Source organism: Electrophorus electricus, chromosome 5 (genome assembly GCF_041902795.1).
Source record: "Electrophorus electricus isolate QZ-2024a chromosome 5, ASM4190279v1, whole genome shotgun sequence".
NCBI lineage: Eukaryota > Metazoa > Chordata > Actinopteri > Gymnotiformes > Gymnotidae > Electrophorus > Electrophorus electricus.
Genome location: NC_137501.1, coordinates 8877146 through 8891731, shown reverse-complemented (window position 1 = coordinate 8891731; position 14586 = coordinate 8877146). Strand labels below are relative to the sequence as shown.

General features: G+C 40.8%; 1 protein-coding gene across 2 annotated transcripts in view; it reads right to left on the bottom strand.

The window, feature by feature from the left end:
• The window catches only part of gc (GC vitamin D binding protein), a 35349-nt gene that overhangs the window by 8920 nt on the left and 11843 nt on the right, over positions 1 to 14586 (bottom strand). For both annotated transcript variants that reach the window (XM_081714123.1, XM_027028705.3), the window contains one exon: positions 12176 to 12387. In XM_081714123.1, coding sequence (XP_081570249.1) covers positions 12176 to 12387 — 212 coding nt within the window. The remainder of the gene's footprint in view (positions 1 to 12175; positions 12388 to 14586) is intronic.

Sequence of the window (14586 nt, the reverse complement as noted above, 5' to 3'; positions counted from 1 at the left end):
TTTAGTGATCTCAAATTTTTATAGTTTTGTGTAGAAATCACTGATGGAACTGAAAGGTTATAAGAGTAAAACAGAGACAACAAAGATTATATGTGTTTTAGTCACAAGATCTGAAATTGGTGATAGTGATGGGTGGGTGAACAGAATGAAAACTTGTGGATAACATACCACTCCTGCTTCTCTAGTACCCTCTCCCTTCCATAAGTATATAAGTGCTTTTTAAATTTTTATTTGATCAGAAATGTAAATGAGTATATAATGAGTAAAAACAAACACTATAATGCAATCAGTGGCATCTGTGTTTGACATTGTCTGGAGATTTAAAGCTGAATGCCAGTGTTTCTTGACTGGTAGAGTCAAGCTCATTAATTTACATCTTGCACTCAGGTTATATCATTGCTGGCACAGCCATCAAATGAAAAAGAGTTGCCAAGCACAATGGTTGCTAGGTTTCATTAATCATGACATGACAAGGAATGAGCTTGAGGAAGTTCATAGGTTAATGTCTACTGGGAAATGAACTATGATGTCAGAAGGTACATCATATGTTTCTTCTCTGCTCCATGATTAGGTGACATTGATAGATTTGTCTGGAGCTACTTCGGTTTGTTGAAAAGGTCACCGGACCAATGATTAAGTGCTACACATCCAGTTGTATCTGCATATCTGCTTACCACAGACAAGTGGATATGCCACTTTTTCCCCATTTGCTTCTCATGTTTGATAAACTGGCACTGCATCTTAAAGGCACTGCACTGCTAAAGGCTTTAGCAACCCTCTAACTGGTCTTCTACAAAAGAGAAGAATGTCACACATTTACATTTCAGAGGGTCATTATGTCAAACCACTTGAAATAAGGCACTTTTGACACCCTAATTCAGAGATCTTTGACACTAAATAAGTTAAAAACAATGATGATATCTTTTCATTTGTGTGTGAGAATATATATCAGACCATCAGACCTTCACTCTTTGCAATACCCCACAGACAAATTCTCACCGAATAAGAAGAAATTGATGCCCTTGTGAATTGTGGACTAGGAAAGTAAATGTGAGAAAAAGGAAAATAAAAAGGCAATTAGAAACTGACAAGTAATTTACACACACATGAAGACTTTTACCAGTTGTAGTTTATGTTTTTGAATCAGAAAGAGATAATAATTGCTGTACTAGTTTAATCAAATGTGTATCATATTTAGAAGAAGTAAAAGGGGGCTGGGGAATTAATTACTGTTAATCTAAACATCATATAAAACAATTAAATGACTAACATAATTTATTTATGAAATGTTTGCCTGATGCAGTTTATTGCTTTCTTTTCAGTGCTAGCATTCTCAAATTCCAATCATCATTGGTTCACTTGGTCTTGTGATTTTTTGAACTGCTAAAAAGGTAAAACACCAAAACAAAAAAATACATGATTTTTGCTGGATTTTATTCAGTCCATCTTGTACTGAGAGGAACAGCCTTTACATTATGGGTGTGCTGTATCCAATTTATCCTGCACTGTCATACATAGCCTTTGCATCCTAGTTACATTGTACCTCTGATTTGGACAACAAATTTGCTCTACCCTTTTACTCAGCTGAATTAACTTTTGTAAACATGCCAAATATAGTTTTAATTAGTGCTGATATCAGCTCCCTGTTTGATGTCTGGTTATATTGTTCATGTATATTAGATTAAAGCCTTAGCTCCTTCTATTAATTGAATGCTAATTTGTTAGGGTATTTTTAATCGAACAGTAGACATCAGAAGCTTATTAGGTGGGTGGGAATCATACACAGAGTCATATTAATTCATTAGCCAATTAATGTATCACACAGATCACACTTTAGTGCCATTCTCTCCTGTTTTTAGTACAAGAAGGCAGAGCAGGGTAATTAAGAATCAAACCTAACAAAAACACACCACATTACTAAGCTTAGTTTATCTCAGTGACATTTTCCCTAGTATTGCTTATCTATTATTATAGTACCTTTTCACTGTATTTCTATGTAGCATATTCTTTAACATATTTTACATCTTTTATTTCCCAAATCACCTCTAGCTGTTTGTCATAACTGGTCTCACAGAGGTATTCCATTTTTTAAAGAAACAGCAAAAGGATTCACAAAAATAGCATTCACAAACTTTAAAGTAGTTACTGGGGGGATTAATACCAATAAACGTCTTGTAAACGTCAATAAACTTGACTTGTAATTGGAAGGGTGCTGGTTCAAGCCCCACCACTGCCAAGTTGGCACTGTTGGGCCCCTAAGCAAGACCCTTAACCCTCAATTGCTCAAGCTGTACTGTGTCATAATTGTAAGTCGCTTTGGATAAAAGTGTCAGCTAAATGCCATAAATGAGTGTATTAAAATACATTATGCTCAGGTGGCTCAAGGGCTGCATTTCTGGGTTGAAAATGAACAAACTGCATATGCTGACTAGCTTCTTCAGTGTCCTTTCAGAAGTTCCTAATTAAATAATTTATTTAACCAATGAATGTAGATGACTAAATATAGGCTGAATAGATTGGCCTCAAGAGGCTAATATTGCCAAATAAGTTTAAGCTCTGACTCAGATTGCCTCTCTTGAGTGATTCTTAGTTGATGTAGAGTGCATAATATGGTGGAAAAGATTGTAAAATGACTTATTTATTTTAAAAGCACTGGCCAAATGGGCCATTAGCAGGAGTTATTAGTGATACATTTAGCATTTAATTCCCTGGGAAATCATTTCAAAGTAACAAATTGAATGAGAATTATTTTATGTAGGCAGAAAACAAAGAACTAATACTATTTATGTATTAGTTCTTAGTTTTCTGCCTACATAAAATAATAGTTTAAAGAAAGATGAAACAACATTTATATATATATATATATATATATATATATATATATATATATATATATATATATATATCTCAAAATGTATGGGTGGAGCATAGTGCAAAAAATAAATATGCATATAGGTCTAGGATACTGCTCTTTGTGGAAAGAGGAAAGAGCTGTGTGTATGTGTAAAGTACACTTTTATGCACAGACGAGCAGTAATATTATACTGTTATACTGTTGATTGTGATTTTAACTGGGTTGGCACATCAGGCTGGAAAAAGCAGTGTGGAAGATGTGAATAATGCAATAGGAAGTACATTCTCTGATCTTCTTTATGCTGGAATCAATGTGGGTCTCATGTTCGAGATCCTGAGAAACTACTCTTCTGTGGAACTTGAAACACTCTATGGCAATATCAGCAGAGGTACTGGAAATGAATGAAAGCAGATATTGCATATAAATCCACAGTAATTTGTGCAATTTTTAGACCATTTAGCTCAAGATTATTGAAACTGCACCAGGACTCCAGCTGTTCCACCAGCCACCATTATGTACACTCTTTATGAACATTTGATAGCCTAGCTGTTGGAGGATAGATGTGAATGGTGGGTTGAGGTGGATCCAGGGTTAGGCTATTCAAATATTTGAAGTTGTTGGTTAGTCATCACCAATGGAACAAGGGGTCTTCTTCTCTAGTTGATTTCTTCCATATCTTTCCAGACTGACAATAGGTGGTCATCCGATAGCCAACTTTTCATATTTTTAGAGAACCTCTGTGTTTTAGAGTGCCACTTGTATTTACATTTAAATAACATTTAGAAGATTATGTTCTCCAGAACAACTTACAGATGAGTATCACTTTAAGCATGCCATCAAGCTGAATCCCTGTCCAAGATAGGAAGTCAATGCAGGAGTAGTAGTAGTTGGAGCAGGTCCATTTTTGGTTTTATAGGCAAGCATCATGTAGCTGCCCACATCAGATATAATGACAACAGGTCAGCGATGTGAACACAACAGCTCAGTGATGTGGGGGGGATTTGGCAATATGCTTGGGTGCTGTATTTCCCTTCTCTGGTATGTTCTTGGCCATTTTTAGAGGTCATTTTTTTTCAGTTCATGATAGCTGATGTACACAAGGGTTTGAGATTATTGTACCTCTCTCAAGGTCTGGAGCTGTCTACACAAATGCTTCAGTATGATGTCACAGTGTTTGTGTCTGTTTCCCTATAATGAATTAGCTTTGAACTCTAAACTAAATTCTGCTGCTAGTGAGAAACTGTGCAATAATCAGGCAAAAGGAGGAAGGGCCATCTGATGTTTATTAATTGATTGGATTACTAATATAATATATCAGTACATTTACAGGTATTTTACATGTTACATAAAATATAGTGCTATTCATGAAATATGACAATTGATGTAAAATGTGCAAGTTGGATAGATAGATAAAAAATGTTTTCAAATTGCAACATTACAGTAACAGAATATATTGGTTTACAAAGCTGAATAATTAATATATCTTGAGGAATTAAAGATAATATACATGTGTTTATAAATAAGATAACAGGTTGCTTAATAATATAACATATATGAATATATTTACCTAAGAAAATTCTAAGGTAATTGACATAACCTAACCTGACATGACATAACCTAAAGAGGTAAGGTGCCAGTACACTGCAACAGTGTTGGTACCCATTTTAGTGCCAATAGCTGTGAGTAAGAATGACTTCACATATCGCTCCTCTGAGCAATACATTGTCTTAATCTGTTACTGTGGAAAGTGCTCCACTATTTATGCTCTGAAGGCCACCCTGGATAAGAGTCATTCTCCAAGTCACCGCATCCCATAGAATCCAGACAGCCAGCATTCTTAATCTATTTATTGAGTTTGCTGACATCACCTAATCTAATGCCCTTGCTCCAGGACTCTACCGGCCAGATGATGGCACTAGTAACTACAAAGACCAAAGCTGCTAGCTGTTATCCAACAAACAAGTTGTTGTGCCATTTTTCAGGTGAGCTGCTATGAGCATTTCCCTGTCAGCATGTGCTAATCAACAGTCTATTCATGTTTATGTAGCTGCAGCAGCTTGATTCAGGTGTCATTAGCCTCTAAACTCACTCCTTGTTGTGACACTCTTATTGGAATAAAAAGAGAAACTAATTGTTTGAGCCATTAATCATCTCATATGTTATTGTAACCACACCAGCCACGCGTGACACGTGACACCGCAGGTAATCATCACGGCAAGCTGAAAATACACTTTGGGTCGGGTTTTGCCACATGTCGCACATATCGATTCTGCCTAAAACACTAAAACAATGACTAGTCAATTATCGTTATTTCATGCAGTCCAGTGCCATAATCAAAACATAAAATAGCTAGCTTGGGCTATACGTTTACTTAGCAGCACTAACACAAAAGTCAAAACTAGGGTTGCTTTCTTAATTTGTTTACTACTCATCAGTATTTGAACTTATCAAATGGAAACTATGAAAAAAAAAACTCATCAGAAGCTGCTTTAGATTAATCCATGAGGGAAAAAGGCAGTTGCTGTTACCAAATTGTTAAGAGATATTATACTGTAGTTCCGATAGAGGCTACCATAAAGCTCATCTCCATTCCTGTTGTCACTGTGGGAATAGTCATCGTGTCCCTATCAAATGCAGGGGATCAAATGCCTTCTGCAGGTGAGGGTCTATTTTACACACACAAGAGGTGGGTACAGGAGTACAGCACAGAAATCTGATCATGTCAGAGTGATCTTGGGTCTGGGATTTTGTCCTAGTGTCTGATGGGCTCTGGTTCCAGGGCCCTGGTGCTGGCTCCCTCCTGTTCCTCTGCTTGCAGCACATGTGTCCTGCTGTTTGAAATGTTTGTTTAGTGTCAAGTTAAATGCTGATTCTTTTGATGAAAGAGTCAGGGGAGGGGAGTACAATTGCAGTGTTCTGTTAGCCTCAAGACTTCCTTTTTACAAAGATAACATATGAGTAGAGGGAGAGGGAGCTCTTGTAGATGTCAGACAGCATCCCCCACTCATACACATGCACACACACACAGTTTGTAAATGCAGCAAAGCTCTGCACATGTTCAGTCTCACACATGTAACCACCTTTCAAAGGCACACAGCACACAGACAAAATTGTCCCTCAGGTCTTAGTTTGTTGCTACCAACACTGCTTGAACAGTTTCTTTACCCTTTTACTAGCAACCCAAAAATATTCTTTATACTGTCTGGCCAGCACCCTCAGATTGTTTCTCAGCTCTGTTTATGTGGTAGCTAAACAAAGCACAGCGCCTGATTTCATGGCACCTGGTTTCTTCCACCCCCATGACACATGGCTATACTTGAACGAATGTGAATATTAAACACGTTGCATGTACTACTTAAAGCCTACTGCACCTGTTGTTCTCGGCATTTAAAAACCTGATCAGTGGATCCTACTGCACAAGGTGCATGCGTTGGTGCAGTATACGTGTCTCGAGGATAAGCAGAGACTTGCTCTACACAGGTTAAAGTCAGCTGATGGTTTGAGAAGAGTGTGAATTCATGCAAGGCGTACCAAGCAGTGCTTGCCATGTTTGGGCAGGGTGCTGCAGATTTGCCACTGCCTGCCTTCTGTGTTTGCGCACACAAATGGAGACTGCATTTTTGTGAGCGCGTGTGACTGTGGTGCCCATGTGGATGTAGTCACTATTGGTCAGGAAAAGAAAAGGTATAATATTGTTGTAACATTCCGAGCATGAACAGAGACGAAGTCGCATGCAGTATAGCAAATGCAGTTTAATAGAGAACACAGGTAGTCCACAGTCGTAATCCAAAGAACATAAGCAAAGGTCATAAATTCAGAGGAGCAGTCAACGAGGCAACCAAAACAGACAGGTAAAGAGGGTAATCCAACAACATATACAGAAATCCAATAACCAGGGGAAACGTACACAATACAAATGGCTCAGAAACTACCAAACAATGGCGAGACTTTGCAAAGACTATTGAGGACTAACAAGATACAGGTGAATGCAATAAAAGGCATAGATGTTAACAAGGGGGTGGAACAATGAAACTAAAACAAGGAAGCACAAGGAAACAAAACCAGGAAGTAAACAGACTGGTAGGTTTGATGTGGGAACTGTGAAGCCAGGGAGGGGAAAATGTGACAGAACCGCCGCCTCCTTAATGCGTGGCTCCCGATGCGTAAAACAAAAACTAAGAACCAAGAACAAAGGGAACCGAACCAAGACTAGATGGGTACAAACACTATAAACATAAACAAAACAGGAAACTGAACCATCGAATGAATAACGGATTGCACAAATGACACCAGGACTGGACCGTAGACAGACACAGGAACAGATACGGTCAAGGGCACAGGAATAGAAACAGAGGCAGAAAATGAGATTGACACAGGCATAACCACTGCAGACATTAACACAGTTTCAGGAACAGGTGACAGAAGGAACATTGGGGCAGTCTTAAGTGCTGACACAGCAGCTTCAGAGGGCAAAGGACACACTTGGCAAACACAGGGGAGTCACTGGTGCCTGGGAGGCCACAAAAGAGGCCTCAGGAGTCAATGGTCAGCTGTGGAATATGGCCTCGGAAGTCCTGAGCATCACAGGAGGTGCCGGGACAGGCAGAGCAGCTTCCTCCACACCGGAGACAGGAACTGACAGGGCAGCGTCCACTATGCCAGGGATAAGAACAGGCTGGGTGGCGTCCATTATACTGGGAACAAGAAAAGGAACAGGCTGGGTGGCTTCTTCCATGCCGGGAACAGAGATGTACTGGGTGGCTTCCTTCTTGCTGGGAACTGGAGGCGCAGCTGCGGAAAGTGAGGGGTCTAGGGGCGCAGCATCAATCAGGTGCTGGTCCAGGTTTGTGGCTGCTACTGCTGGCATGTCCTGTGTCACTGCAGATTTGGCCTGTGCATCCCCAAGTGTGCAGGATGTGGCCTATGTGTCTCAGAGTGTGCCGAATGCAGCCTTTGTGTCCCGGAGTGTGCTGAGATCCAGATGCTGGATCTTGCGTACCTTACCAGTGTCAGAAAGCTGGCTGTTGCGTTCCTTGCTGGTGTCCAGAGCTTGTATCACAGGGGAATACAAAGAAAGAGAAACTCCTAAGCAGTCCCTCAGGCCCAGAGTCCTCCTCACATGTTCCAAGGGGCAGGCGTGCTGGGACTTGAGGGCCTGATGCTGGTGCATAGAGCCACCCCCCCCAAAATATTGGATGCCTCCCACTCGGAGGCCAGGGTCTTGGGCTGCAGAGAAGGAACAGGCAGAGACTCCCTTAGGGAGATAGGATAAACCTACAACACAGCAGCAGACTCAGGCTCCCCTTTAGGCTTTTTCTATTTGTTCTTCTTATGACTGGACTAAGACTTAACATCTACGGTGCCTGGGGCTGGTAAGTCGAACGGAGGTTGGGTGGATATATTCCACTGTGGATCAGGGCCCTAACATCAGCTGTGATATAGTGAATCCTGCTCTCTCCTGACCCGGAAGTATCGCATTCATAGAGCCAGTCAAGTGTGTCTGCCAGTCGATGTGCTGCCAACGTCCAGAAACATTTCTCCTTCATTGACTGGTTGGAAAGCATGAAGTCGGACACTTTTTTGATAATGTACTCTAAATCTCTTCGCTGCATTCTAATGTCAGGTATACGGTAACTGCTGACTCCAAAAATGGCGAAATGATGATGAGACTTTGCGAAGACTACATACAAACATAAGGTTGAAATACAAAGACTAATGAGGACTAACAAGATACAGGTGAATGCAACAACAGGTATAGATGCTAACAAGGGGGTGGAAAAGAATGAAACCAAAACAAGGAAGCATGAGGAAACAAAACCAGGAAATAAAAAAATAGGTGGAGTTGCCATGTGAATTGTGACGCAAGGGATGGGGCAAACATGACGATTGTATTTCACAATATTGAAATAATGGCTATTGCTTTTTTTCTTAACTTGCATGGTGGTATGAGTGTAATCTCTCTTGTTTTATAATCTAAGTCAATTTGTAATGGGTATTGTTACATTGGCAGAGGAGAAGAATCACAAAACACCTTTTCTTCAGTTAACACACTGTTGTATTAAAGAAAGTCACCAACAATAGGTGGTCTAAAATGTGGGCCTCTTAAGGCACACATCATAAACACTGTATAGCATCTTCCTAATTGCTACTTAGACAAAAAAGAAAAGCACATGATTAAAGAGACCACATTACATATTTCAACTAATTAATAACATTACAAATTAAAATTTTAAAACTAAATAAGGCTGTGGAAAGATACACAGCATCTTCAGAGTCCTTGCTGTGCTCTTATCCACTCTCCCATTAGCCTAACTCCAAAAGTCCAGTAGTGGCTGCCGTTGCATATTTTCCAAATTTTCATGCTCTGATAGTAGTATTGTACAGGACTCTTACTACACTTATGATGGACTGAAGACTAATTTAGAAAGCTAGCAAATGTTTGCTGTGGTTCAATGTTATACATCTCTTATTTACTAACTTACTTCAGGGGGGCCTAAGGAAAGATTTCTCAAGGCCTCTGTACATTTTCACTGCTTGGGTTTTGTTTTGGACTCCTGACATACTGAGACACCAATATAAAAAAAGTGCCGGACAGAAGAAGTGTGGGGTGCCTGAGCCAGTGTCTATGTATAAGCAGCTCTATTTAGGCTTTTCAGCAGTGACTTGACTACATTTTCCCACCCCTTTAACAGGCACCTTTCATTAATTCTTCCCAAGGCAGGAGCCAACCCTGGAAAGGGTGCCAGTCCATCGCAGGGCACATGCACACACCCACTCAATCACAAAGAGATTCCTAACAACTGGAAACTGGAGGCTCCAGAAACTCACATAGGCAGCAGCCGGGCCAGAAGTTGAATGTAGGTCACCATAGCGGTCAAGCAGCAATGGTAACCACTGCACCCCAATACTGCCCTACAAACAGGCATCTCCCATTGTGAAGAAAAAATAGGCAGTTATTGCAGATGTAGCACTCAACAAAACAGCGTTTGGTGACACTTTTGCAAGCACCAACTTAGATATATAACCAAGGATGATGCTTCTGACATGAAGCAGGTCAGTAAGAGCCTGAGTAGGTCACCATTAACCATAATTGTACTTTGACATTTAGAGAGGAAGGAACTGAACAGTGAAGACAAGTGCACATATGCACATTACTGAAAGTGCAGTTGGTCTTTTTGGACCCCATGACATTTGGTCTTTTTTGACCCTGAAAAAAATATTATCCCCAAAGAAGGCAGATAATGCCCTCACCCATAACTTGCTCTGTCAGGCATGGCCCATGCTATGAACAACCAGCTCTGCACTGGGCAGCCATTTGCTAAAAAACATAAATCCCTGTTTAAATACCTTCCTTGTGTTTGTCCTCCTGACGTTATGATATTGAATTTGAAGCAATGCGATGGGGTCTCAGTAATCAGGCAAAAATCCCAAGGCACCGGGAATGAACAATAATTTAATTAACCAGGATTATTAGAGATCCCACCTAAGCAATTAATATTTGTAATTTTAAGATTATTCATTAAAAAAATTAGATATAGAAATAAATGTTTGCCATAATTTAATGCATAGCTAAAATGAGAGACAGAGTTACAGCAATGATAAGCCTGCATGTGTCATGGGACGCTGCTGATAAGGCCCAGAGGGCTTGAGAGGGAGCCTACATGTGACAGGTCTAAGATAAGCAAGGGAATGATGATGAAGCGCTTTAAATGTTAATAATATCTTAGCTTTAATCTATCGTGACACAGGGAGTCAAAGTACTTAGATCAACAAGAGTGTGACATGCTCAGTGGACGTGGAGCGTGTAATAATCCATACTGCAGAGTTCTGAATGTTAGGTAGTCACTGGAGGTCAGTAACCTTAACTAGGGTTGTTCCTGTGCTATGTTTAGTTAAAAAGTTAGATTGGAAATAGGATGATCGTTGATTAGTCACTAGAGTTTAAACCAGGTTTTTTGGTCTGATTATAACAACTTTCAGTGATTGATTACTGCTACAGTTCCCCCAAGTGGAGCTAACGTTATCAGGGAAATGATTGAAGGCAAGCATGCTTTAATTAGGGCTGTGGGGATCCAAATAGTATGTGGAAGTACTGAACTTAGCAATTAGTTCAGTCTGTATGATGTTATCAAAAACCAGCTGCTCATGAACTGGATTCATTTTGGAGTTGAAAAACTTCAAAAAAGCACAGCATTGCTCATTATAAATGTTAGTCTCCATATTTATTACTGGTGACTGTGGAGAAGAGAGATAGTGTTTCCTTTACCTGTACTGATGATATTTTTACATTTTTTTAACTAACTTAAAAAAAACTTTAAAAAGCTTTTTAAAAAAGTCTAAAGTAGGAGTATATTTAATAGTGTTAGATTCCATAATCAAGGTGCTCTACAAAAATAAGCTCTTTTACCCATGTATTTAACTTTGAGAGGAGGCCGCTTTAGAGAACAGAAGGTAAAGAGCAAGAAGGAGTATATGACTTTAAGAGCTCAAAGAGGTAAAACAACCTAAACCATGGGACTAAACTCTGAAATGCTTTATTTGTTCAAATCAGATAATTAAAAGAAATATGAGTATGTATATTGGAGCCAGTGTAGTGCAGCAAGTACAGGAGTAATATGAGCACAAGATGTTGCATGAATGAGAACTTTTTGCACATGTTTAAGGCTACTTACTTAAGGAGAGATTCATAATGTAGCCCAGAAAAACAGCATTACAGTTGTCCAACCAGCAACATTCAAATGCATGTACAAGTTTCTTAGCATCAGAATGTGAGAGAAAAGGCAGTAGAAAGAGGTTTTGGTAATGTTCTTGATGCAAGTTGATGTGGGTGTCAAATGTTAAGGATATAATAAATAATACTTGTGTAGAAGGTGGAGATAAAATATAAATATTGAACGCTAATGGACCAAGGATAGATCCTTGAGTGACACTTTGGCAAACCTTTACACTACAGGTTGTTACAACCTAACAAATAGAACAGTCAGAAAGGTTAAACCAAGCAAGCACAGCTCCAGTTATGTCAAGAAGGTTTTCCATACAGTTTAGCAGGAGAGGGTGATAAAGTGCATCAAAAGCCGCACTAAGGTCCAATAAAATAAGGATGTACTTTCAAGATGTATTGCGCCATGGCGCCAATAGAGGGTAATAAAAAGAGGCTAAAGGTAGTGCAAGAGGTTGCAAGCTCCACGACTCTTGGTATCAGCTCTCACCTTACTCAGGCATGGCTAATTACAAACACACTAGTAAAACACCTCCATCCCCAAACTGAACTACATGCCGGCAGCTGCTTCCTCAAAAAGTTACAGCTCTTCCACGCCCTACCTCAATGTGTAGTCGCTGGGGTCGTGCTCGTATTGAGCACAGATCTCCTCATGCGAGAGCTCCAGGAGTGAGGGCAGCTGGTCCTCTGAGTAGTGCACTTTGAGCAGGCAGGGAGTCCTCTCCTCGACTTCCCGGGCACAGCATTGTTCAATACCTTGGTTCGAGTGCAATGGAGAGTCCTTCTTGCAGGGCTTCTGTGCAATCACACTTTCCTTATGGAGGATAAAAATTCAGTGTAAGGGTCATGTAATATTGAATTATGGAAAATGTGCAAGCATTCCTAGATGGTTAAATTAAGCAAGTGTAGTGCAAAAAAACAGCCACATGTATATACTTTATGTACTAATACCTAGCAAACTTGTAGTACAAACCAGACAAGTAAAGGTATGTAAGTACCTGCAGAAAGTTAAAACCCAGCTAGTGTATTCACAAATTTCAGTGTGGAAAGCAAAGAGGCATAATTACTGTTATTGGTACAAATAGTGTAATAGCTTTTACTGATTTCTCAAGTTATTACTAAAAACCTGTTACATATTTGATGCATCAAAAATTAATGTTTACACCACAAAGGGGTTCAATCCCATATATTATCTGGCTTTATGATTACTTCTATTTGACCAGATTAATTTCTTTCATAATTAGGTTACTTTAAGGGAAAGGCCCTCTATAGTGACACCCTGGAACTGAAACAGCTTGAAGTGGAGACTGCTGAAGTTGGAGCTAATCACAAAGTGTGAAAGGCAGCAGCTAAGATAAAGAGAGGACAATCTGGAAGTGCTATTTTTACTGACATTTGATTAATTTTTATTAGTTAATGTTTCTCTGAAGTCCCCCCCCACCCCTAAGCATTCTGCTTGATAGAGGTTTGCAGTGGACAGAGGCCAAGTTAGAATCAAGTACTCCATTCTTCTGGCCCATACCCTTCCCTGTCCAACAGGTTCTGCAGCTGCTTTCCTGTCCTCCACGAGACCAGCAGGGCACTCACATAATACACAGGACCCTCTTCAAGTTCCAATGGCGGCAGAGGAGTTTGGGGCGGTGGCACTGCTGTCCACAAGGGTTCCCTTGATTACAGGCTTCATGGCAGACATGTAGAAGGCCAACAATGTGCAGCTGCTCCCTGGCAAGCCAACCCATTAGGTCACCTTGTTGATCCTGTGGCAAAACAAAGAGAGGTAAAGGAGAAATACTCCAGATTTTTGTGGTCTGTAATCACTATGAAGGGATGCCGTGCCTCCTCAAGCCAGTACCTGCACTCCATGAATGCTAGATTCATAGCCAGCAGCTACCCTGTAATTCCGTTCAGCTGGCATTAGCTTGCAGGAAAAAAAGGCGACTGGCTTTAGCCTGGTCCTTTCCTCTGCCTGCTGAGACAAGACAGCCCCCACTCCCACATCTGAAGCATGAATCTCCATGATAATGTACTTGGTGGGATCTGGCTGCTGCAGCGTGGGGACATTGGTGAATCCAGTCTCGAGGTTTTTAAAAGCCTCAGATGCTGCTTGCATCCACTTCAAAAGGGTAGTCTGTCCTCGGAACACGGCCTGGCCAGGCTGCTAAAGGACTGGATGAACTGTGGATAGAAATTGGCTTGCAGTATGTCCGGGGTGTGTCATTCCTGATGAGGTAACCCAGGAAATTTATCTCACAGAGGTGAAACTCACACTTCTCCAACTTGCAATATAAATTATTCTGCAGGAGAGTGCTGAGGGCTTGCCACATGTCATGCACATGTTGGTCATAGGAGGATTAGACCAGGATGTTGTCAATGTAAGTGATGATGGATCTACCCAGGAACTCCCTTAGGACCTTGCTAATGTATCCCTGGAAGACGGAGGGTGCTGTGGCTAGGCCATATGGAAGAACCAGGTAGTCGCAGTTTACTAAGGGCATCCTAAAGGCCATCTTCCATTTGTCACTCTCCTTAATCCTTATTAGATTATAAGAACTGCATAGGTCTATTTTAGTGAAGTACCACGTTCCCCTCAGCAGCTCCCCTCGGCACTAGCAGCAGTGGGTTAGGGTACTTCATTAGCAGTGTGCTTATACCTCAATAATGTACGCATGGCTTCAGCTGACCATATTTCTTCTTAACAAAGAAGATGCTGGCCAAAGTAGGTGAGGAGGAGGGGTGGATGTAGCCCTGGGCCAGGGCCTTCTGGATGCACTGCTCCATGACCTGCTCCTCCTCCTGGGACAGTGGATACAATCTGCATCATGGGGGGCAGCTCCTTGATGTTGATGGCTATAGTTATAGTCCTGATGAGGAGGGAGCTGGCCAGTCTTGGTAGGACTGATAACTTCCACCAGGTCATGGCACAGTGCATTGATGGGGCTGTCCTTATGGGCATCTGGGCTTTCCAATGAGGTGGGCAGGAGAGGCACAGCCATGTTCTTGAGGCAGTCTCTGG